Here is a 24,096-nt window from a genome sequence, read left to right as displayed (position 1 = left end):
TATGACTGTCCTCTCTGGCAAGGTTTACACATGATGGATGTCCTCTGCTCCCACCACCTCACAGCACCAGGGATCCATCCCATCCCAGAGCCTCACTGCCAGTCACATCCCCTTCTTCAGGCCTCCCACTCCTTCAGGAGAGGCTTCAAGATCACAGCAAGGGACATGCTGTGAAGGGGCAGGAGGATGAGGGAATGAACCTGAATAACTGCATTCTGCCAGTTAACTGCTAAACCCCCAACAAGCTCTTCAGTCTCCTCATGATGTTTTTTTGACACAAGCACACATTCTTGGTAATTACTCCAGTGTGACCAGGACACAGTCTCCTGAACAAGACACACAATATAGAGCAGCAAAATGTCATGAAAATCAAGGGCAAATGAACACAGAAGACAGCCTGTCCCCCTAACACCACTTCTATTTTTAGGCAGCCATATTAGCTTGGAGCAGTTTTACTCGTTTCTGATAATGAGCAGAGCTTTTGCATCTTCTCTTGAGGACATTTCATCTGTGCAGGCACTTTGCTGTACACCAGCAGCACGGAAGAGGTCACATCAACAGGAGAAAACAAACCCACCATTTATTGTGAAAGGGCCTTGAGAAACCAACTTCAGCTTTGAATTTCTGCCCTTTCTCACTAGTCAACCCCACGGCTCCATTTTTGGGGGGGTATGGTCTGCCCACCTGCAAGGTGTGCCTCCAGTTCCATCACATGATAAACTTTTGCCTATTCAAGAGGCATGATGAGAGCCCCTGAGAGCTCCCACAGCAGCAGGAGCGCTACGCTGAAGCGGGAACTTGATAAAGAATCAGGAGATCATTATCAAACGAGCAAGACAAAACACAGATGTGCTCAAGATCTGGGTTCCACTGTGCTGGCAGTTTCTCTTCAGGAAGTCTCATTCCTCCACCACTCAGTGAACGCTATTCCTAAGGTACTAAACACAATTTTCTGCCATGCAGCCAACTCATACATTCAATGTCCTTTGGTTGCCTCAGACTGCCTCGATAGGAACATCCAGGTGTAAAGTTCTCTTCCTTCAGGTCCCTTCCTTCTCATCCCCTCACGCTTCAACCTTCCTCCACAGCCCTCCTGTCTCCCTGAGCCCACACTGGTGCTGCCTAAGGCAGCAAGATCCTGTGTGGACACCAGTCCTGTCTGGACTGCCAACAGGCAAAGTCCAGAGGGCAAGATACACCTTGGAACAGGTGGCAGAAGAGAGAGATGGTAGAGGTAAGGCAGCTTCTCACCTGGAAAATGAAAGCATGGCACAAGCATCTCAGGGATCTCTGTTTTATCACTCAGGGAAGAAGGCAGGCAAAGCCTCACACATTTATCTCCATTTTTTCTTCTGAATTTTCAATAAGCTGCTTGAAGTCTTCTATTTGCCCTTTGGATTATGGTCTTTCATGAAGACCTTTTTTCCATGCTTCTCTACAATTATGAGATCTAGGGAAAAATACTCCCCTTTCAAGTTAACTTCTGGTGTCAGCACTTCACAGACTTTCCTGACTACAGACAAAATCATGAGGCTTCTGTCAATTGAGAAACCCCTTCTTGAGCACAGGAGCTGGTCACTTCTTGGCAAGCTCCTGCCCCTGGTCACAAGCACCTCCATACCAGCCTCTCACTTCTTCTGTGGATTGTGAAATCTCATTTATTGAGGAAAAACACTAGCTCAGTAAGAGGAAGCATTTAATACAGCTAGTAGATGATTAACAAGTGAGTGCTCAAGTCAATTGCTGCAGGAGCACTGGGAGTTCCTAAGGCCATAAAAAACTTCTCACACGTCAGAGGCGAGGAGTTCACGGGAAGCTGTGCCTGGACAAGCCCTCACTGCATGTCCTGCATGGGACCACAGGGCCACAGGCTGCAACTCTTCACCTTTCTCCCCCAGGCTCCTGGCTGCAGGTCTCCAGATCAGTGGTCCCCATGGACCTTCCCACAGAGTATTTTATTCCGACCTTCACATTCTCCCATCAGCCAGGATGCCTCCAAGACCTCCCTCCCCATGCTCTGTAGAGGTTTCATGCCCTGTGCACAGCTGAGCACCCATTAACCCACCTCATCCCTCCCACCCTCTGTCCCACCAGCAGGCGCTTGCCCTCTGGCCAGCTGAGCCATCTGGCAGCAAGGAAAGTTATCAGGGTCCCCACCCTCGGGCAACAGCATGTCAAGGCAGCACTGGGGAGGAGAGCTAGAGTGTTTTGTGTCTCTTTTAAACCAAGGCCAAAGAAGCAGCAGCATTTCTGCTCAGGACCTTTGCCTTTTCATGCCAGAGTCACCCAGAGCCAAGTAAAGGTGCTTCAGTGCTCTTAAGTATTATTTACTTCTAGGCAATAATATCCTGAACACCCATCCTGGCTTTTACAGAGCACAGCGAAGAAGTTACAGGGATTTGGCACTTTCTCCTTAACAGGCCATCATTACCAAGTGACTCATATTATATTGCAGTGTGAGTCATCTTGGCAGAGGTCAAAAACGTAAGTGACAACTAGTCTTCAATTATTTCCTTCAAGTTGAATTAAAGGTGTATTGTTATGCTAATTTTGCATCTGCTCCATCCTATCTTTCCTTCAACTGTCTCCAGAGCAACCTGGAATTTCAGCTCATGGTCCAAACTACCTCTGGAAGAGCTCTTTCACCAGGGTGTTGTTACAGGTAGTCACAAAACAGGGAGATGCCAATGTAAAGTCTTCTGGATGGGCTTCCAGCTATGGCAACTAATAGCTAAAGCAGCTCTCCATCCATCCATCCATCCATCCATCCATCCATCCATCCATCGCTGCTCCACAAGAGCAACGAGCTGCTGCTCCTGCCATCTTCCTGCTCTGTTCATGCTTTACTGTAGCAAATGTCCAGGGACCAGGGGCTTGCCCAGAGCTCAAACACAACCACCTTCAGGCTGCCACATCTCATACCTGGCTCCAAGAGCAGGGACAAAGCTCAACAAGCAAAACCGCTTCAAACTGTGCCCAGCATCATACAAATACTGAAGAAATTATTACATGGCTGGTGTAAAAAGGGGCATTTTCAGCCATTTTCTGTTTCCTAGCTAGGCAGCCCCATATTTTAGCCTCTCCTCTTCAAAATGTGTCCACCACAGGTCCCCAGCCAGGAGACGAGGTGCAGACAGCATCCCTACCACGGCAGGGCACAGTCACTGAAGGACACTTGGCTCAGAGAACAGTTTGGCCCATTAGAAAACACAGCCTGGTCACCAGTGGAGCATTCTGTTTACATTTATAGCAGTCAAACACAGTCCCACTGGCTGCGAGGATCACTTTGGAGAGCATTTGTAAACTGCTCTCACTACTGGAATCCCATTTAGCTATTATAGCCTCTTCAGCCATACTAACACACTGATCCCCACAGAATAGCAATGGGAAGAGCAGAGTCATCACACTATTTACTGAAGCTAATCAATACATAAAGGCTGAAGATTTATTGCACTGAAGACAGCCTGTCTGCATGGCCAGAAAATGCATTTAAAGTCCTTTTCATTTTGTTGCTTTGGCCTCTGGTTCTTCTCCAGAAATATTTGCCTTGCACACTCATCTTTCTTTCCTCCCCAGACAGTGGCACCTGCAGACACCTGAGAGAAGCCCCTTCCCCAAACACCTACCATGAGTATTCAGTGGGAAAATAAAACACAAACCCCACGAGTTTAATGGCACTGCACCTTCCTTTCCAGCCATGTTTCATGGCTGTTTTGGCATCTACCATCTGAGTGAGTAGCCTGGAAAATTCTGGCCTGTTTTGAAAAAGGTCTGCTTGCCAGGTACAGGGACACAAGCTGTGCTGTCCTGTACCACTCAAGGGGGAACAGTTAGACCCACGCTTATTTTTATTTGTATTTGTACACTTTATTTTAATACATATAAATAAAAGACCTTTGTGAGTGCCCTGCAAAGCCCAAAGCATATCTGACCTGCTGTGTTTCGGGGGTGACCACCCACTGTGGTCACCTGAGATTCACAACTAGTGAGCCACAGCTGGGGAGGTGCACTGAGCTGCACCATCAAAGCTCATTATCTGGCTTCATCTTGGCTCATGTTTTGGGGAGCAGTAGCCTGGTAGGCAACAGCCATGAGGCTTAGTGCTCCTGAAGCACTGATGGCAATTAAAACAATCAACATCTGGCAAGTTTTGGTTGTTGTTTGGTCACTGTATCAGCTATATGGCCCCAATATAATAGAAGTATAGAATGATTTGGGTTGGAAGGGACCCTTAAGGCTTATCCTCCACCATGGGGAGAGATGCCACCCACTAGACCAGGTTGCTCCAAGCCCCATCCAACCTGGCCTTGAACACTTCCATGCATGAATCATCTGCCATTTCTCTGGGCACTTGTCCCAGTGCCTCACTACCCTCTTAATACTGCTAAGAAAGACTGCAGTGAGGTAGGGAGGAGATCTGCACTTTCCCTTTTGCCAGTTTATCTCAAAATCACACTAAGCTTTTACGCTTTTGTGTGAAAGAAAGAGGAAGAGACAAATATATTCTGATCTACAGGGAGATTTCTATTGTTGCCTGGACATCAAACAGCACCCAATTAGTCCTGCAAGGATCTGACCCACAAATTATGAAAATAAATGCCTCTGAAGCTTTGATCTCTTGTATTTCTATACCATGCTACAGCAGTTATTAGACACATTTTATTAGGCTCAAGCTGTGCGATCTTTTCCTCAGCAAAGGCTCTACCACCTCCAATGCATCCTAAAGTCACCATCCAGCAGATTAAGGGCATGATCCCAAACAGTCACTTCTGTCATGCACTGAACACATGACTCAGCTGGCAGTAGGCTTTTTCCTGCTGAGTTTCAAAATTGGGAGAAAAGGGAATTTTTAAAAGGAAGGGGAGGGGAAACTGTCAGCCATATAAACTTTTTACTTTTCTCATTAGCTTATAAAGGAATATGCATGTGAGGCAATATCCCTGGCTTTTAAAGAGCGCTGCTTTTAGAACAATTTGCTGTTCTGAAAGCAACACTTTCTGCACCCTGAAATGCCACTGCTGGAAGGAACAAGCAAAAACTGTAACAAAAGGTTGTGTGCAGCCTGAAGCTGAAAACCACACGTGCACTCACGCAAGCAGAAACACCCACCCTCGCTGCAGCAGGAGCAGCAGAAGCAAGAGGATGTTGAGCTTGCATTGCTCAGGCTTTGCTCAGAGGAGCAGCTCACTGCTCACAGCAGCACAAACCAGGCAGGGACTGGGCTTGCCACAGGGTAGGGCTGTTTTCACCTGACTGCATCCATAGGAAGGAGGGGATCGTGTCAGCCACCCAGGTGACACCTCACTGACTGGCAGTGGATGGTGTTTGCACGAAGCCATGAATATCTGACAGAGCTCCTGTGGCAGAGCTAGTTACCCACAGCAGAGCAAAGGGAACACCTTCTGCTGGCCAGGGTAACTCAGCTTCTGAGTGTGGGGGCAGGACAGGATGCTGGCTCCCCTCGATGGGAGCAGGAGCTGGTATCCAACCCGGCCATTCCAGTGGTGCTCGCCTGATTGCCATCATTTATTACCAACACACAACCTTGAACTTCTGGCAAGCACTGCAGCAAATTAACATGGAAAAGTGACATTCTGGATCAAAGGGAAAGGTTTTCTGATTGGCCAATGCAAAATAAAAATCAAGCGTGCAGAGAGATAGAACTGAGTGCCAACCAAACTTCTTATCAGTGTTTTCCACCCTTGGTGGCTTTTCCTCTCCTTTCACTAACGAGCCATTGCAGGAGCTCCCCAGGGCTGGGGGCCAGCGTGCTGGGCATCCTCATCCCAGGGCAGGAAGGGGATGCTCAGCCCTTTGCAGGGCTCATCTAGAAACAGCCATGGAGGAGGAACAAAGGGAAACGGGGAGTATCCGTTTTCCAAGGACCACGTTCCTCGGCCAGCACTCCTTTAGAAATCATAAACAATTTACATGGAAAACATCAAATCTCACTTACATAAATTGTCTTCCTGAGCCCAGAGCACACTGACCATCACTTTCAAAGTGCAGCCACCGTTCAGAGTGACAAAACAGGACAGGGGAAGGGGGCTGGGGAGAAGGAAATTAAAGCTACTGGCTTTCTAAGTGGGAAACACAGCCTCTCACCCAATGGAGCTACCAATGACTTAGGCTTGTGGGTTTTAATCTGCACCCTGCTTTAATGGCTGTGTGAAAGGTAACAAAGAATGCACCTGAGCATCAGCAAACAGAAACCTCCTGATGGAGGCTCTGCACCTGCAGAGCAGTGAGGGCCAAGAAGGACTCCAGCAGGGAGAAAGGATCAGCCAAAATCCTGGGACAGTGGATGCAGGTCTGCCCTTCACTCCATGAGGCTCCTGGTCTTGTCTCTCCTGGCAGCCCAGGGCAAGCAGCTGCCTTCAGGTGGTAGGTCCTGAACCCTCAACACCATCCTCAACACCTTCCTCCACACAAGAGTTTTGCCAAAGCTGTTTCTCCACACCATGCACCCTTTTGCCTGCTGGTAGCTTTCCCAGGGGAAGCATGGGAAATCTAGCAGGATTCTACCCCTGATAGATGAGGCATGAAGAAATGAGACAGGGATCAATAGCCTGTCCTTGGTCTGCAGGTCAGAGTCACAGAACTCCCACTGGGGTCTGTAATTACCCTTGCAAAGGGTAAGGGTGCATTAGGAGGAGCCAGGCAAGGGGGTGCAGGGAGCAGCTCAGAGCCTGAGCCCAGGAGCTTTCACCTGACCTGGCATCACATGAATGATGATTTCCAAGGACACCTCTTCCACAGCTGGGTGATCCATCCATGGGGATTTACATCCAGATCAAATGGAAACTCCTCCTTCACCCCATACAGTACCACTACATCTACAAGCCTGGCATATAAAAACTACCTTCAGGTAGCAAGGTTAAAAACCTCCTCATCACATGGATTAAAAACAGACCCTTTATTTTAAATATGCACACCAAGCAAATGCTCTTTGTTGCTTCAAGGCTTCATTCAACTATGTGCTTGTGCTCAAACTTCAGCCTGCTCAAGCAGGCCATTTTGCCATAAATTCACTCCAAATGACTAATTTTTATGGCTGCCCAGCAAAAGAACATTAGTGAGAACAGAGAACTCTCCATGCCTTCAAAAAGGCCATACACTGCTGTGCTGTGGAAGAACTGCAAAGATGAGGAAGACCAGTTTGGAAGACCAGTGCTGAAGAGTAACTGCAGAAGAGCAGCAGCTGGACTGCACACTCCAAAAGGCAGAGAAAAGAATACAATCAACCCCAGAGAAAGATCTGACAGAAGACAGACCCTTCTCCATTGTAACTTTCCATGAGCACACACAAGAACGTGCATAGGTGCATAGAGGATACATTTACACCAACGGCTCAAGGAATGGAGCTGGACATTGCCATCTCTTTGGGAAGAGTTAAATTAGAGGAAAGATTTAGATTAGATGTTAGGAGTAAATTATTTTCTCAGAGAGTAGCCATGCACTGCAACATAAAACTCAGAGAAGCTGTGGATGCCTCATCCCTGGAATTGTTCCAGGCCAGGTGGGACAGCACTCGGAGCAGCCTGGTCTAAGGGAAGGTGTCCCTGCCCATGGCAGGGGCTTTAGAACTAGATAAGCTCTGAGGTCCCTTCAAACCAAACTATTCTATGATTCTGTGATTCAGAGAACAGTATTCTGCTGCAAAGTTTTATGATTTAGAACTCAAAAGGCTCCAAAATAGACAAAGCACATGGATACTGTCATGGTCCATAGCTTACATGTGCACGGAATGACACTGGAAGAGGACAGATTAAGTTCCTGATGGAATACTCTTGAGTGTCTTTCCTCATGAACTGTGAATGTATATATTTATCTGTTGAACATCTGCCCCAAATTTTGCAAAGTTATTTGCAAAAATAATATTAAATTATTTTAATTTTAAATTAAATATTAATTTGCAAAGTTATTTGCAAATTTAGCATTATCATGTAAAATACAGCAAAATAAGCTTTTCATGTCTTTTCTTTTAATCTCTAGAAGTCATCTTTAGTCAACTTTGTTCCTCTTTCTATTTAGGAAGGTGACCTTTACAAAAGCTGCCCAAATTCTGTTGAGCTATAGATTTTTTTTTAAAAGGTGCTGGAAGAAGAAACCTAAAGTAATGCTGCCAGAGTAATGCTCCTGAGTGGTGGCTTGCAGTGCTTATCCCACAATAGAGCTTCTCCTAAATCTTTAATGATGCTGAAATATGCCATAAACTGACAAAGTTCTAGAAACAGGACAATGCCAGCGTGTTTGAGTTTTGTGGGTTTTTAACATGTCAGCTTTTATCTTCATTGACAGTGATCATCTAATGCAAACAAAGGGCCACTGAAACTTCACTTCTATACAAAGCAAGCTAAAGGAAGAGTAGTGACATTTTTGGGTTTCATCCAATTCTTCCCAGCAACAGCTAATGCTCACCGGCTCCTTAAATTCTGTACTGTCTCCTCTCCAAGCCCGAGCATTAAAGGCCAGGCTTTCCCAAAACAATAAACGATTTTAGGATACAGTTTCCAAAGAGTGCATGGTCAGCACTTCACTGAAGTAAACAACAAAAGCCTGGGGTTTGTTAATGAGTTCAAAACAAAAGACACGTCCAGGTACATGAAGGAAACAACTGCTTCTTCCCCAAAAGGGCTCTTTTTAAACTCCTTGCTTTGCAGGAAACCCTCAGCCAAGCTGTACATCCCAGGTGAGCCTGGTGCCCTATGCCCAGGGCAAGCCCCTGCTCGCAAGGCAAGGAGCAGCTGTGAGCAGGGGGGACTGCTGGCCCCAAGCCAGACCCAGCCCAGGGGTTATCAGCTCCCTGGGAAAGGTTTTTCCTCCCTGAGATCTTTTATAACCTCCCACACACCTTGCAAAGCAACTCAGATGAATCCAGCTGTGGCAGCTACTGCAGAAGAGCCCAGCACCACTGCTGAGTACATCAGCCAGAGGCCCAGCCCTGCAGATGGATGCAGCAGAGGAAAAGCTATTGACCTGAATATTTGAGAAGGATCAAGGCCACTGCCTTCAGCAAGAGATGACAGGCTCTTGCATTCGCTGAGACGAAAAAAAAGGGGGGGAAAAACCACCAAACCCAGCCCCATCTTTCTGCTCTCTCCTTTTGGGATCAGCTGTGTGTTTCCCACCACAGACCATGGCCCACTGCATCCCTCTTCACGCTCTTTCTCATTTTATTGCAAAATTCTGCTTCTCCAACATGCCTGTCAACAGCCTGTGCGAATCCCCGTGTTAATCATTATTCTGCTAATAACACTGCCAGGTCATCTGGCTATTAAACGTGCTGAGCGGACTAGCAAAAATATCACCTTGCCCATACAAAAGAACATTATAATGCAGTTTATCTTATCCCCTTGTCAGTGTAATATGCAGTGCTACCTGTTTGATGGCCTCACTGCTTTAAATTACAGTTTTCTGCAACATTAACGATCCTCATTACCAGCACCACCACTGGAAGATCTCTGGTTTAAGAATCCTTCCTATCCTGGCACACTCTGTACTCACAGGGGTACCAGGGCAATGGGCACAGTGCCCACTGATGGACAGAAACATGTCACAGAGCAGGCAGGAGCCAGCCCCAAGTGCACTTACTCGATGCACCAGGCCGTGCATTTTAATCAGAATTCAGTGCTTTGTTCCTGTTCAGCCTCCAGCACATCAAGCAGACACACTGCTGCGGTGGAGCCCGACTGTGTGGCCAAAATAAACTCCACAGTGTGGCAAAAACTGGAGCTCCTATGTCACCTTCCAGCCCAGATCTACAAATCCCACCCCATAAGCCTGTGGGCAGTGGCACACTGAATTGAATGACGGTGTGCAGGGTTCTGCTTGTGCTCAGCCTTCATCAGCACGCTGCCACCCTGCAAATACACCTCCCTTCCCTGGGACAGCAGGAGGGGAGCCAAAGCAAAGGACTGGGCAAACTGGCAGTCATAGGTTCACCTTTCTTACACACATTTGCCTGTGGCTCATAAGCCTCAGCCTCCTGGAACATTTCAGTGACTCAAACTCAGAGATAAGTGTCCTGAGCGCTTCCTTGCCCTGCTGCTGGGAACAAATCGCCAGATTTTTGAGTCACTACCTGCTCCCAGCGTTTCACAGAGTCACCTCTCGCCCTTTAAACACACAAGCAGCACAGGAGCAACATCTCCTCCACCCAGACTCATCTACAAACCCACTGCAATGTGACACTTCTTTTCTGATACACAAAAATTTTGCAAGGCTTGGGGAATTACTCCTCCCTGCCATGTTTTGTGCTCAGGCAGCAAATTTACTATCGATTTCTGATTCAGACCCCATGGAATGATTCACACTTCGTGCCCTATCTGCTGAATTTACGACCTTTAACCATTATTCTAAGTGCTGGAGGAGCTTAGTTTAGAGGAAGATCTATTCCTTGGCAAATTGAGCTCCTATTCTTGTCTCGCTTGCAAACCACCACATCTCTCATCATTTACAGGAAAGTGCCACAGCAGGTCTCTCCCCCTGAGAGGGGACAGAGGTCTGAGTGGCAGCAGCCCTGTGCTGGCAGAGTGGCCACTGCTGGGCAGAGGAGCAGGGTTTTGCTGTCCCACCCCGGTGACAGTCAGGCTTTTGGGTCCCCTTGTCTCTGGTTACCCTGAAATGCCAGCACTGCTCTGCTCACCGACCAGGTGCTGCCGCTGGGTCTCGGGGGGAGGGAGGGAGGGAATATACATTTCCTCCTAAAGCGAAAACAAAACCCTGACTGTGGCTGGTGTGCATTGCTATTAAAAAGCCACAAACAGGAAAAAAAAAACAAAAAAAAAAACAACCTAAGCACGTGTGGATACGGTTTTAAAAAGAAACGGTATCCTAGTTCAAATACACTTCCCAGCACAGATGTTAAACAAAAAATTAAAATAAAAAAGCCCAGAGGGCGGGGAAGGAGAGGATGCCCCCCCTCCCCAAAATTATACTGCTCGCCTGACTAACTCCACCGGCTTCAGCAACCTTTCTCCCAAGGCACCTTCCACCTAAGAGGGGAATCCAGCTCCAGGTCTGTTTTTAAGGCAGATGGTTCCCCCATTCCAATCTCATCTACACTGTGTATTGCTGAGCAATCATTTACACTATTAATCAACCAGAAACTCACCAGAAAGAAAGTAGGGCAAGTGAATAAAGATAGACTTCTCTTTTTTTTTTTTTTTCTTGCACTGAAGCAAATAATATTTCTAAAAATACACTTGTTCAAGTCTTCAGCGGATTCTGCTTGATTTTATTTATTTGTCTATGCAGCGGCTTGCGTGGAGCAGCCTGCCTGCTGCCTCCCGCATAAATGCTGCTTCTCTCAATGATTCCCCATGCTCGTTCCCAACGAGCCGTTCTTACGGCCAGGAAGATGGGGAAAAGGAAGAAAGTTACAAGAGAAATGGACCAGGGGGGACATCAGGCCACAGCCCACGCCGAGGCTGACACGTCTGACGAGGCTGACATTTCAAGGGTACATGCTGGGCTTCATTTTCCAGGGGGGTGAGGAGGAGGCAGCGCGCAGGGACACAGGGGGAGAGGGATGGAGAGAGGGATGGAGAGAGGGATGGAGAGAGGCTGCGGGGCCGGGCCGGGGTGCAGTGGTGCCCGGCCCCGCGATCCCTGCGTGTCCGGCTGCCCACGCGTGCTGCCCGAGGGGGGATCGGAGCGCGGGGGTGTCCGGCTGGGACCGGCCCCGCTCCCCGCCGCGGGGACCCGCCCGGCCGCCCGCACCCGCGTCCCCGCGGCGCTGCGCGGGTGCGCACACAGGCGGACACGCACACACCTGCGGGGGCCCGGCCGGGCACACTCACACTCACACACACAGAGACACGCACACCCGTGCGGATGCGCACACGCGCGGACACGCGCACACATGTGCGGATGCACACACGTGTGGATGCGCGCACTCGCGGCGGCGGGCGCGCACATGCACGCGCACACGGTTATCTTAGCCGCATTTACATACGTGCAGGCGCACATCACACACACACACACACACACACATATACACACACACCGAGCCCCGGGGAACCCCAGCCCCATCTCCCCGCCACCGGGAGATGGATGGAGGCATGGATGGATGCATAGGCGGATGGGTGGATGGATGGATGGATGGATAGATGGATAGATGGATGGGAGGGGTGCCGCTCCCGCATGCCTCCCCGCGATCCCCGGCCCCGCGCCTCACCCGCAGCGCCGAGAGGTCTATCTCGTCCAGGCTCCGCGCCGGGGAGTCGCTCGCCATATTTCCGCCGCCGGCCAGGCGGCCCCGCCGCCACCGACCGGGCAGTGGCGGCCGCCGCGGCGCTGGCGCTATTTAACGCCTCTCCTCATGCGGGGCGCCGGGAAGGAGAAGCCGCCGCCGCCGCCCCTGTCCTTCCGCCCGCAGCGCGGCTGCCTAGGGGCGGCCAGGCAGGCAGGGCTCGCCGCGGGCTGCGCCGGGATGGCGGCGGCGGCGGCGCATCGCCGCGCCCGCCCCGCACCGCGCCCGCACGGCCCCGCGCCGCCCCTGTCTGTCACCGCGGGGGCGGCGCCCGACCCGCCGCCAGGGGGCGGCGCCGCGCGGGGGCGGGCAGAGCCCCCTCAGGGGCGGGCGGGGGCTGCGCCGCGACCGCCGCGGTGGCGAGCGAGGGCAGGGGACGCGGCGTGAGGGGGCAGCGGCACCCGCGGGGGGACCGGGCGTCGGGAGCCTCCGGGGTGTGCGCCCAGTGGGCTCGTTCGGCACGCAGAACCCGCCCGACTCAGAAAGGTCCGGGCATCCGGGCTGGAGCTGGGTGGAAAGGCGCGGGGGGCCAGGCCGCGTGGGTTCCCCCGGCAGAGGAGCCCGGCAGCGGTGCCTGTCAGGTGCTGCCCGGTTTCAGGTGCTGAACCCAAATTCTGCAGGCGGGAGCTGGGAGCACCGAGGCCAGAGGAGCAGCCATCCGCCTGCTTGGTGTTCCTTCGGATGCTCAGTGAGATTTGGCCCTTCTGCGGCTGGATCCAGATGTCACAGCTGGGTTTGCTGACCGGTTGTCGACCTGTTCCCTCGGCACTCGGGAGCCATCCCGGCCCTACCAACTCCCAGGCTGATCCTCAGTTGGAATAAGGGATGGATGCTGTGTTTGGAATTGGCCAAACCGCCTCCCAAGCCAGCAATAGCTAGGTAGAGTCAGCTTTTAGTTTTCCTTATTTCCCCTTTTCGGATGTGGTTCCTGCCAAACCAGGTGCCATATATAAATATATATGCATAAAAAAATCTGTTGCCTTTGAGAGAACCGTATGGAAGCTGTACTTACAACATCAACTTGTGTCAGGAGCTTACAATATGCAGATCTGGGAAGCGGAAACCCTACACATGAGTCAACTGGCAGGCGGATGGGATTTTCTTACACTCTCTGATTGGAGATGTGCTCCAAAAAGTAATAATAAATGCTATTACAAACGGCCGTGCAGTTGTGGGGAGGTGCAGCCTCGCCAGGCAGGACTGCGGGACACGGACGGACCAAGGGCCAGAAGGAGCTGCTGAAACCTCCCCAGAAACAGCAGGGTTGGTGCTGCCTCTGCCCTCGGCTGGCTGGGCAGCCTGCACTGCCCGGGAGACTGCATCCCTGCCTTATCACTTACTGATCCTGATTGCAGCGCCGGCGTTTCAGCTTGCAGGGCTGCGAGGGCGCAGCAGAATGTGATTTTTTTTGGTAATGAACTGCCCGAGTGGCAGGTAGCGGAAATCGCACGGGGCTGCTCATCACCCGCAGTGACAGCAGCCTGCCTGGATCTAACCCCTATTCCCAAGCCACAAATCATCCCTCCTTAATATCGTGCACAGTCAACAGCCCTCAGTCACATATAAAGAGGTACATTTGATCAAAATGCTAAACTCAACAAACTCCCCAATCTTTCGTGGTGTTTTTCTAGACCAGATGTTGTCTGTGTCTGTTCCAGCCCAGGGATTGCAATGTTGCGCTTGTAGTTGAGGAGCTGGAAGCAAAACTGCCTGGAAACTGGTAGCAAACCAATGCCAGACTTCCTCCTGCTGTCATTGTTCTCCGGCAGAGAAGGGAGGAACAAACAGGATGAGAGAGGATGCTGGCTTGCTCTAATGTGCTTTCCATCCAAGAACACACAGGATTATTTGTGAAAAACATAAGGATTAATATATGCATATATATATATGTGTATGTCTAATCCTGCAAATAGACAGATTGCCCTGATCCTCAGCACGAGTGCCAAGTCCCAAGCTAAGCTGTGATTTAATTATGATCTATCCACTGCCTGTAGAGATGGGAAAAATGTAGAGGACCCTCCTGTTATCACTGAAATAAGAAATGCATAAAGTGATAGAGGGAAGCGACAGGAAAATCCCAGAGAGGGCTGCTGTTTCCAGGCTGCTTGGAGCAAATTCAGAGCCTTGGAGGGGAGATGAGCACCCAGTGACCTCTGGAGATGCCAGGGCTGCTACGTGGGCTGTACTGGTGCCCAGCTAGGCTGCAGGAAAAGCTTAAACTGAGCAGTCATTTTTTTGCAGGAAGCTTTTTCCATTAAAACATTTTTTTCCAATCTGTTATTCTTTTAGTTATACATTTACCAATCTATCTGTGTCTCTCTGTACACTGCTGTTTTGGTTTTTTTTTTTTTTCTGCCAGGAGCATCTAAACAAACCTTGCAGTTACAGTCACCGTGACTCAAAACAAAGTTCTTGGTTGAACTGGCACAAAATATTTTGCAGTGATTCATTTCAGCCCAAGATTGAGTTTTCACCTGGCAGGTCCCCCCTGGGCATGGCAGCCAGACCCTGCTGTGTCACAGCAGCTCCAGCCAGCGTGGCACAGCTATGGCTGAGATGCAGCATGGGCAGGGCACCACCAAGCCAAATAAAGGAATTGAGTTACCACATCCCATCCTTCACTGAACAGTAACCATGGAAGAAGCACACAGCCCTCCCAGCTCGGTCCCCACATCCCTCATCAGCTCCATTTCCATTTCTTTCACCACACACTGGGATCATTCTGTGACAGGTCATTGTTTTTCCTATTTAATTTCCATTTGGAAAGTGGGGAAATGTGAAAATTCCATATTTCCCACAGGCCTTGGTGAGCAATGAGCACCTTGATGACCTAAAGCTCAGCTCTCAGCAGTGGGGGACCCTGAAATCACTATTTTTGATTTACTCATTGAAGGGCATCAGCCCCCATATAAACTATCCAGGTCATTTGACCTCTGCCTAAAACTAAATTTAATTATCTGACAGAGCCATCACTGTTAATTATATTGTGAGGGGGTGTATGTGGAATGAGTAACTCTAAGTGACACATAAGCCATTGCCCAATTAGCAACAGCTTCAGGTGCTTTGGGCTTTGGATCATTCTTCAAAAGATCATCAAGAGTAGGAATGAAGCAAACAAGGAAGCGCGTTTGGGCTCCAACATATGATTTATTCCACAATAATTCTGTGGCCACGTGGCCCCAATTTTTCTAAATCCAGGCTGGTTTACCCCACTGTTAGCCCATGTAAGACAGTACTTAAAGGGCTCTGCCCAAACTGAACAGAGAATGCTGAAAAATCTATACTCTGTAAAATGCATAATAATTGGGGTTTAGGCTAACATGCAGCTGTGTTAAAAGGGACTCAGAAATGACTGGCTACATGTGCCCTAACCTACATCTATTGATCTCAAATGCACTTTCACTGATTCATTATCACTTACTGATTGCTCGTCCTCCTGCTGATGTGGGTTCCTCTCCAGGGAGAGAAGTGTTTTTCCATTGCATCCTTGGAGCAGAGCAGGGCTGTGTGAGTGAACCCTGCTGTCAGGATTTTTCCTATAGCTGTGTACAAAAGAAAAATCCCCTGTAAATAGTTCATCACTCCCTTACTTAAGCATTGTGTAGGTACAAACCTCTGTAATCACTGTGATGGGGGAGTAAATGGAAAATCAGCAAGGGCTCTTTGGGAAACCCTTCCTCTACAGATTCATACCAGGGAACAGAGTGGTACACTCAAACAGCAAATTCCTGGGGCACCACGGGGAAAGAGACAGGGGATGGATCACTTTTCACTTCCAGGAGGTTTAACTCACCCACAGCACCCCTCCAGGCTGCTGTTCTTCCCCAAAATATTTGATAGTGAGGACCAGCACAGGGTTTTCTTTATGCCCCTTCTGTTGCCGTTGCATTTGTCTTCTCTTGAGGGCTGCCACTGTGGGCCAAAGCCACCAAGGACACTCCAGCCTAGAAGCCACCACCAGCATGTTGCCAAAAGCAGCAGGAGTGCTTGCTGTGCCCGTGCCTGGTTCATGTAGCTCAGACTCACTCTGTGTCTGGACTGAGCTGAAGGAGGCTTCTCCAGGGTAGCAAGCACCCACATTCTTTGGGGCCCCTCTGTATCATTTACCAGAATGCTAAAATTTAAACGTAAAATTTCAGGTTTTAGCTAAAGCAGAGCTGCATGTAATAATGTGTGTGCATCCCCAGCAGATGCAGCAGGAGCTGATTTCTCTCCCCTCAGCCTGGCTATGGCATCAGGGTTTTAACACGTCCTTTTGGCAATACATTGTTATGTTGCTATTTGGGAACACTGCACACTAGAGATGCAGGACTTTGTTTTGTCAATTAACCTCTTTCCTTTGTGCCTCCTCTACAAAGAAAAAAAGCCATTAAAGGGTGACCCTATTCTTCAGGAGGGTGTCAGGTCTTTCATAGTCATTTAAAATGTGCCAATTGTCCCTGGTTAGAAACCAATCAAAACCCCATTTTTGCACTGCTTGCAGAAAACCTAACGTGGCCTTGCCCCCAGCAAACCACGTCCCCACAGTCCTGCTGAGGAATACTAATCTCTCCTTTCTTTGCCTGCATCTCAGGGATGATATTAGTATGTGTAAGATCCACAATGCATGAGCTGCCAGAATAGGGACGTTCCCCAGGACCCACCTGCCACAGCAGGGAAGTCCTTTGGGAGCCCCTGCCTATAAATACCCGATTTACAGCCCCATCCACGGGGTGGAACAGCTGCTCCATTTGTCAAGTGCCTTTTATCAAAATTATTTATCATCCCGATGCGTTTTTTATGCGGATCAGTCTGGAGCTGAGCTACCCTAAGCCAACCAGTATTTATTTTCTCTCTTTCTCTTTTCTCTCCTGGGTTGCCTTGCACCCCTCCTGGGTGTCCCAAAGACAGCCCCAGGTCTGGGAAACACCTGACCCGAAGCCACCCCCATCTGGCATGAAGCACAGATCAGTAGAACAAGAGAAACTGGCTTCTATCTTTTGTCAAATGCAAATTGCTGAGAGTTAATTAAGACACATTTCAGGAACAGTGAGGTTTGTTGGTTTGTTTTTTTTTTAAATTATAATCTATCCTGAGGTGTGGGTAGGGTTTAACATCTCTCCTCGGGAAAGGGGTTACAAAACTGGAACTGCAGTTGGCAAACGTGCTGACAACAAAGGTCCCACAGGGCTTCGGTGGCAGCCAGGCACACGGGGTTCTCTGAGACCCGTGAGACCAGAGGCAATACAGGTCCAAAACCTCCTGGGCACATATACTTTTCCAGATTTCTTTTTTTTTTTTAATGATCGGCATCTTCACCATGGCTTGTGAGATCTGTTGTTCTGCAAAGAAGATAGGGCCACAAACACATGATGCTTCTGCCTTGTTGGGAGCATGTTGAATACTTACCACGTTCCCCTGCAAAAGGCATAACTCTTTTATACACACACACACACACACACACACAAAAAAAAAAAAAAAAATTAAATTAAAAAAAAGGTTAAACTACAGAATAGACTTTGCAAGTTTTCAGGCTTCCCACTCATCATCAATGCCCAAAGCAGAAGCGAGTCAGAAAACAACTGGAGGTTCTTAAAGGAACTCAAAGTAATCGTCTGAGCAGTGCCTAAAGTGTGAGGTTTGAGTAGGAAGACGGGGTTTGAGCCAACTGCTGTTGCCTTTCTGGGGAGGCTTCGCTCAGAGGTGTTTACTTCCTCATGCCTTCATGGAGATGTGGCAGTCTATGAAAGCACTCCTCCTGGAATTAGATGAAAATGATTTAAAAAAAAAAAAAAAAAAAGGAGGGGGATGTTCTAGGTCATGTCATAACAAGGAAAAGCTTAAAAAACTCACCCAAATATTCACCAAAGGTAAGACATGCTGTACACTCAGGAAACGGGTGGAGAATATCAAGGCATGGACTTTCCGACTTGCTGAAAGAGAAAATCATAACCAGAGCACCCAAAAATACCACTTCACCATCTCAGAGAGGAGGCACTCGAGTCTGGATTTATATATGGAAGGCCTTCTGCTGCAGGGATGTGGATGGAGGCTGGCTTTGGGCCCAGGAGGTCCTGTAGAGTTTATATATATATATGCTGATTGACACATATGTACCGATGGGAGGCAAACCCAGGAGGAAAGGACAAGGGGACCTTCTCCTGGTCAGTAGGAACCTGGGAATGAAGGAGTGTCCAAGATTTTTTCCCATCTTGGATACTGTCACACTTGTGTGATCTATATATCCTGTCAGCACAAGAATATATAGATCAAAATAAAACGGGTACATTTAAACAAGCTGATGACTTTAGTGTTAACATGTGATTTCTGAATAACTACCAAAACACCAGGCAGGAAACTGTGTGGTTTTGAAAATATCTGTTGAAGGCGTTCTGCATGTTCACTGGAGTGACTCCATCTTCAGTTAAGAAAGCAGAAAAGAGTGGGCTGATCCTCGGAGCAGGGGGAAACCCTGCCCACATCTGAGCCTGCAGTCTGGTTACTGCATGAGTAGGTTACTACAAGGGAACCATCAGCTGGGGATAGACAGGACACTCAGGAGGACCTTGGTAAGAAAATTACATCAACCCCAAACGACGAAGACATGACTGAGACCCAGTCCCTCTATGCACCAGTTCTGAGTGGGAGGGATAAGCTGGAAAATTTCCTTTGAAATTCTGTCCCCTACAGGCTCAAAGCAACCACAGTATCAGAGAGACTTTAAAAAGTGTCAGAAATTTGTGTTTCTCAGTTTATGGCTCCTAGCTCATGCAGTACTGCAGCCTGCACAGAGGTTGACAAGACTTTTGTCACTGCCAAGAGCTACAAGCCTCTCAAAAGCACATGGAGATGACTGGGAAGAGACACACCGCAGATGACAGCGATTGAAGACTGACTTCTTTGTCCATCACTGCTGTCCAAGGCTGTCAGAGTGGTGCTCCAGCCACGTTCAGTGCAGGGCTCTGGAAAGCTGAGTCATCTCCAAATACCGAGCACATTGTTTGTCACACACACTGCTCTGTTACTGGTGCTTTGTTGCTGGTGCTTTTCTAACCCAGCCTTTGCCGAGGAGTCAGCTGAAAGGCTTGGGGCAGTGGCAAAGGCAGGAGGTGTTTTTGTGCCCTTGGATACTGGAAGAGCTCCAACTGTCCTGACAGTAAGAATCCTCCTCCCTGGTGCCTGCCAAGCGAGATGTAAAAATGAGCCAGCCTATTTTCAAGTCCTGCTTGACCAAAGCTGGTTGTGGTGAGTTGTGTCCTGTTGGTTCTCTTCCACCACATGCTTGGACAGAGGGGATAAAGCCATTCTGTACCACATCATCTCACCAAAATGCACAGAGGGGAGGTGCTGACAGCCCTGCAAGGGACCTCTCTGCAAAATTTCTCTGAATTATTTAGTTGTTATAGAAGCTTTCAGTGCTTTACACAACATCTTAAGAAGCAAGTTAGCCATATCCTGACAGAAAATCCGCCGTCCTCCGCACAGGCAGGTGGTGGGTTTAGCCCTTTGTGAGCTCTCAGAAGCACCAGATGACACACACAGCAAAGTCTGAGTTTTGCATTTGCTGTAGCTGACACATGCTGTTCACTGAAAGAGAATTAGCCTTTTCCTCTGCAAAACTGAGCATTAAGAGCTAGTCCAGCTGCTAGTAAATGGCAATTAGGCTGCTAAAAGCCCAGGTTGCTTGTGAAAAATAGGACTTGAGCTCCTGAAACACGCAGGCCCTCTTTCAGCCTGGTTTTTCATTACTTTTCAGTCTCTAACTTGGTCTAGTGTTAGAGCTGAGATGCAGCTGGCCTTGGATTACCCATTAAAATAATGAAAAAACCTGTATGACAACTGTAAGACAACAATTTCTTCCAGGCATGCAAAACAGTTGTGTTTGCCCTTACAGAATTGCCTGGGTTTTGTTTCAGGTCCTGGCTTTGTAGATAAAGGAATGTGAGAACATAACGAGCGCATCAGCCTTACACTGAGTTCAGATTAAGCACAGCAAAACCACCAGCGCAGCGGCCATGTAGTCAGAAGGAAAGAAACATATGGGGTCAAGGTGACATTATCTCATGTGGCACTGAAGAGAAATGTCCCTTCAGATTATCACAAGAGGCTGGGCACTTTCTAAAACACAGCTGGGTGGGTGGATGTGCCGCATCGGAAAACTGTAAAAAAATTCTGTGTGCCAGTAAATCCTCTGCTAAATTCTCTTTGCAGAGGTTGATATAAACAAAAGTTATTAAGAACAAAAGGGGAGTACACAAGCCTGCTTGGCAAGGGTGGGTCTTCCAACCAGCATGTCTGAAGTGTTTCTGTGGAGACATTTTGCTTGATTTTTCTCCCAGCTCTCACAACATTCAGCAGTTTTGCAGGTCTTGGAACCTCCAATGTATGACTTTTAGCTCTTATTTTAAAACAACTGGAAGTCATAGCCTTAGGAAAGCAAGAGAGTGTGATCCCTGAGAGGGTTAAAGAAACTGAAATTCAGGTGACCTGAGGGTGGAGGTGATGGGACTGGTGAGGTCCCAGGTCAAAGAGACCATCCATCCAGCGCGAGGAAGGCTCTCCATCCCCTCAGCTCCACTCCAGCCTTGCTGTAGCCTTGCCAGAAGTAAAATATTGGAAATGTGGGTGACAGCTTAGATTACACATCGTTAGAAACAGCCAGGATAATCTGCCTCCAGCTCCCTAAAAGGAAATCTTTAGCTAACAAACATGCTGCAGCCTTTTGAGCTGGCAGATAACGATGGAACAGTGGATAGAACATAGCTGGATACCAGGGAGGTGGTGCCATGCAGGGAGGTGTTTCACCAGGCCAGAGGAAACTGTGTGGAGCAGGAGAGCTGCTCCTGGAGCAGCTTGGCCAGGAAGAGGAAGAAGAAGAAGGTGGAGGGTGAGGTTTTTGTGTGTTGCAGTGTGCCACACTGCAGCCCTGGCACTGTGGCTGTGCCAGTGCCCTGCTCTCAGGGACGGCCAGCACAGCTTCATGGGCTTTGTGCTTCACATGGCTTTTCTAGACAGATCCAACACTGGGTCAAAGAAAAGCATCAGCTTCCTTCTTTGTAGAAAAACTCTGCATGAGACATCCCTGCCCTTCTCGAGGGCAAACAGCATCTCCGTGATTTCCAGGCAGCTCTGCCCCATCTTAGGCTGTGAGATTTCCAGGCCAGGGAAATGCTGAGGTTTTAGATCCCTTGGTCTCCCAGGATCGTGGGAAGGTGCCCCATGGAGCTGCAATGCAAATGCATCACAGTGCTGCTGCTGCCATCACCACCAGTAACACAGGACAAGCGATACTGTGTCTCTTCTGAGGGCAGGAACCTTGTGGACGTGGATTTTGCTCCTGCTGAGAAAGCCTCTGTTTGGAACAGCATGTCTCGGCTCATGGAGACTTCTCCTGCTGAGACATTTAGCATGAATTCTGCACAAACCTTTCTGGCATGGTAAAAATAATAATACTGAAGTGGCAAGACGCAGAAAGTGTACACACAGTGGAAACCAAATTTGGAATGATTTAGGTGATGGAGGCTTTTTTGGGGGCAGTAAGCAGCTAGTGCAGCTCACCACATGCTCGCACAACCCAAGAGCTCGAAGTCAGCTTGAATGAGTGATTCATTATTCCACACACGCTCCGGCTCCTCCGCCACTCCAGCCTGTACCCAGCTGGATCTCAGGAGAAATTCCTAGAGTGTGTAATTGTGTATAATGTGATCATCCTGCAGCAGGAAATAGGTTTGTAAGCATTCCGAGCCAGTACAATCGATGTCGTACAGATATGGTCTGCAAGGAAGCGAAGTGGAGGTACATTCTGCAGCGAGTCACTGGAGAGCCAACGCGGCCTTCTGGGAAGGACATGAATGCATTTGAGCCCCAACAGTCACGGTACACGTAGTACCTCATTTAAAAATGTCTCAGCGTGACCGTGCTCAGAGCGAGGGGGAGATGCTGACCGGGAGCCCCCAGCAGCAAGGCCAGATGTGGGGGACACCCGGCAGGACCGGGCTGGAGGAGGGAGCCCGGCGGGCTTGTGTGGTTCAGCTGCGGCCTCGATCCGCACCTCGGCCGTGGCCGTGGGGACCCGCAGGGAGCTGCAGGGACCTGCAGAGAGGGCTGGGGGCTCACAGGACCTGCAGAGAAAGCTGGGGGCTCGCAGGACCTGCAGAGAGGGCTGGGGGCTCGCAGGACCCAGCAGAGTGGGCTGGGGGCTCGCAGGACCCGGCAGAGAGGGCTGGGGGCTCGCAGGACCCGGCAGAGAGAGCTGGGGGCTTGCAGGATCTGCAGAGAGGGCTGGGGGCTCGCAGGACCTGCAGAGCGGGCTGGGGGCTCGCAGGATCTGCAGAGAGGGCTGGGGGCTTGCAGGATCTGCAGAGAGGGCTGGGGGCTCGCAGGATCTGCAGAGCGGGCTGGGGGCTCGCAGGACCCGCAGAGAGGGCTGGGGGCTCGCAGGACCTGCAGAGAGGGCTGGGGGCTCGCAGGACCCGCAGAGCGGGCTGGGGGCTCGCAGGATCCGCAGAGAGGGCTGGGGGCTCACAGGATCTGCAGAGAGGGCTGGGGGCTCGCAGGATCCGCAGAGAGGGCTGGGGGCTCGCAGGATCCGCAGAGAGGGCTGGGGGCTCGCAGGACCCGCAGAGAGGGCTGGGGGCTCGCAGGACCTGCAGAGCGGGCTGGGGGCTCGCAGGATCCGCAGAGAGGGCTGGGGGCTCGCAGGACCCGCAGAGAGGGCTGGGGGCTCGCAGGCTCCCCCCGAAGCGCGCACCCCCTCCCCGCGGCAGCGCAGGCTGAGCCCGCAGCACCCTCTAGAGGAACGCGGCCACCCAGCCCTCGGCTGCAGGGAGGGTTTTAGAATCTCTCCAGCAAGACTTTTCATTTTCTTCGGTGTGTTTAATCCGTCGCTGGGCACCAGCGCGATATCGGGCCCCAGCAGTGCTGAGCCCGAGCAGCAGCAGGCTTCCAGGTGCTGGAGGGGATGGGGATGAGCAGCGCTGCGGGACCGGGTGAGGTGGACCAGAGGCTCCCCAGCAACCCGGGAAGCAGCATCATGGAGAAATCCTCCAAGGTCCTACCTTGCAGGGCTCCAGGCGTGTCCCCAGCTGCAGTCGGCGTTGTCTAGGTGGCAGGTTTAACCCAAACTGGAAGTGCAGGTGTGGAGATGAACGTGTGGCTCACTACATGTGGTCCCTGTAAGATGCAGCTCGGTTTAGCCAGGACCCTGAGCTGTAGGCACGGCCTCCCTCAGCCATGGGCTCTGCTTCCCCCCACTCACCTGGACAGAACAGCTGGCAGGCCAAGAAGAGTCAGGGGGATTGTCACCTAAGAGTGACCGATCTGTGAAAATTGTGGATTAGGTGGATTGTTACCGCAAAGTGACCTTGGGGCTGCTGCAACATGGCCCCAGCACAGCCTAAATTCCTCCATGTGATTAAATGCCCAGGTTACATCTGCATTATTCTTTCCAGCCAGGATGTGCTGGCCAACACACAGTCCTAAAAGATATGTGGGGATTATCTGGGATTCACTGTGCATGAGACTGGAGACACCCATGGAAAAACATCCTGTAAGTGCTGTGCTGGTCTGTGGCTGCAGCTGTGGCTTGTGGCTACAGCTGTCTTTGCTTCTGGAGTTTCCTTGTTTCATATCTGATACTGGTCAAAATTGAGCTTTTCTGTATAAAGAAAAACATTAACTCTACTTTAAATTACTTCCATATACAGTACCTACTTCATATTTCTGCAGTTACAGTCCTTTTATATTTTATTTCATAAACCATGTACCTATTTCAAGAGGAAGCATGTCTGAAGTGTGAAAACCTAAAATGTAAAAAACCCCCCAAAACTGAAAAAACACAACCCAAAATCTCAAACCCATTT

General features: G+C 49.8%; 1 protein-coding gene and 1 long non-coding RNA gene across 10 annotated transcripts in view; both read right to left on the bottom strand.

Annotated features, from left to right (window-relative positions):
- The window catches only part of TNIK (TRAF2 and NCK interacting kinase), a 153,110-nt gene extending 140,593 nt beyond the window's left edge, over positions 1–12,517 (bottom strand). For 5 of the 9 annotated variants that reach the window (XM_038146281.1, XM_038146280.1, XM_038146282.1 and 2 more), the window contains exon 1: positions 12,182–12,516. In XM_038146281.1, coding sequence (XP_038002209.1) covers positions 12,182–12,238 — 57 coding nt within the window. In that variant the 5' untranslated portion in view covers positions 12,239–12,516. Of the gene's footprint in view, positions 1–12,181 lie in introns of all 9 variants that reach the window. The other 4 variants (XM_038146283.1, XM_038146289.1, XM_038146286.1 and 1 more) reach the window with 2 other exon arrangements.
- Positions 12,518–17,736: 5,219 nt separating this feature from the next.
- LOC119704567 lies at positions 17,737–23,794 on the bottom strand. Its single transcript, XR_005257998.1, has 3 exons — positions 23,293–23,794; positions 18,089–18,168; positions 17,737–17,993 (listed from the first exon to the last, which is right to left on the bottom strand). It is a non-coding gene; the product is annotated as an uncharacterized LOC119704567 (long non-coding RNA).
- Between the last annotated feature and the right edge of the window lie 302 nt (positions 23,795–24,096).

This window comes from Motacilla alba, chromosome 9 (assembly GCF_015832195.1).
Source record: "Motacilla alba alba isolate MOTALB_02 chromosome 9, Motacilla_alba_V1.0_pri, whole genome shotgun sequence".
NCBI classification, from domain to species: domain Eukaryota; kingdom Metazoa; phylum Chordata; class Aves; order Passeriformes; family Motacillidae; genus Motacilla; species Motacilla alba.
This window is presented reverse-complemented; position numbering and strand designations above follow the sequence as displayed.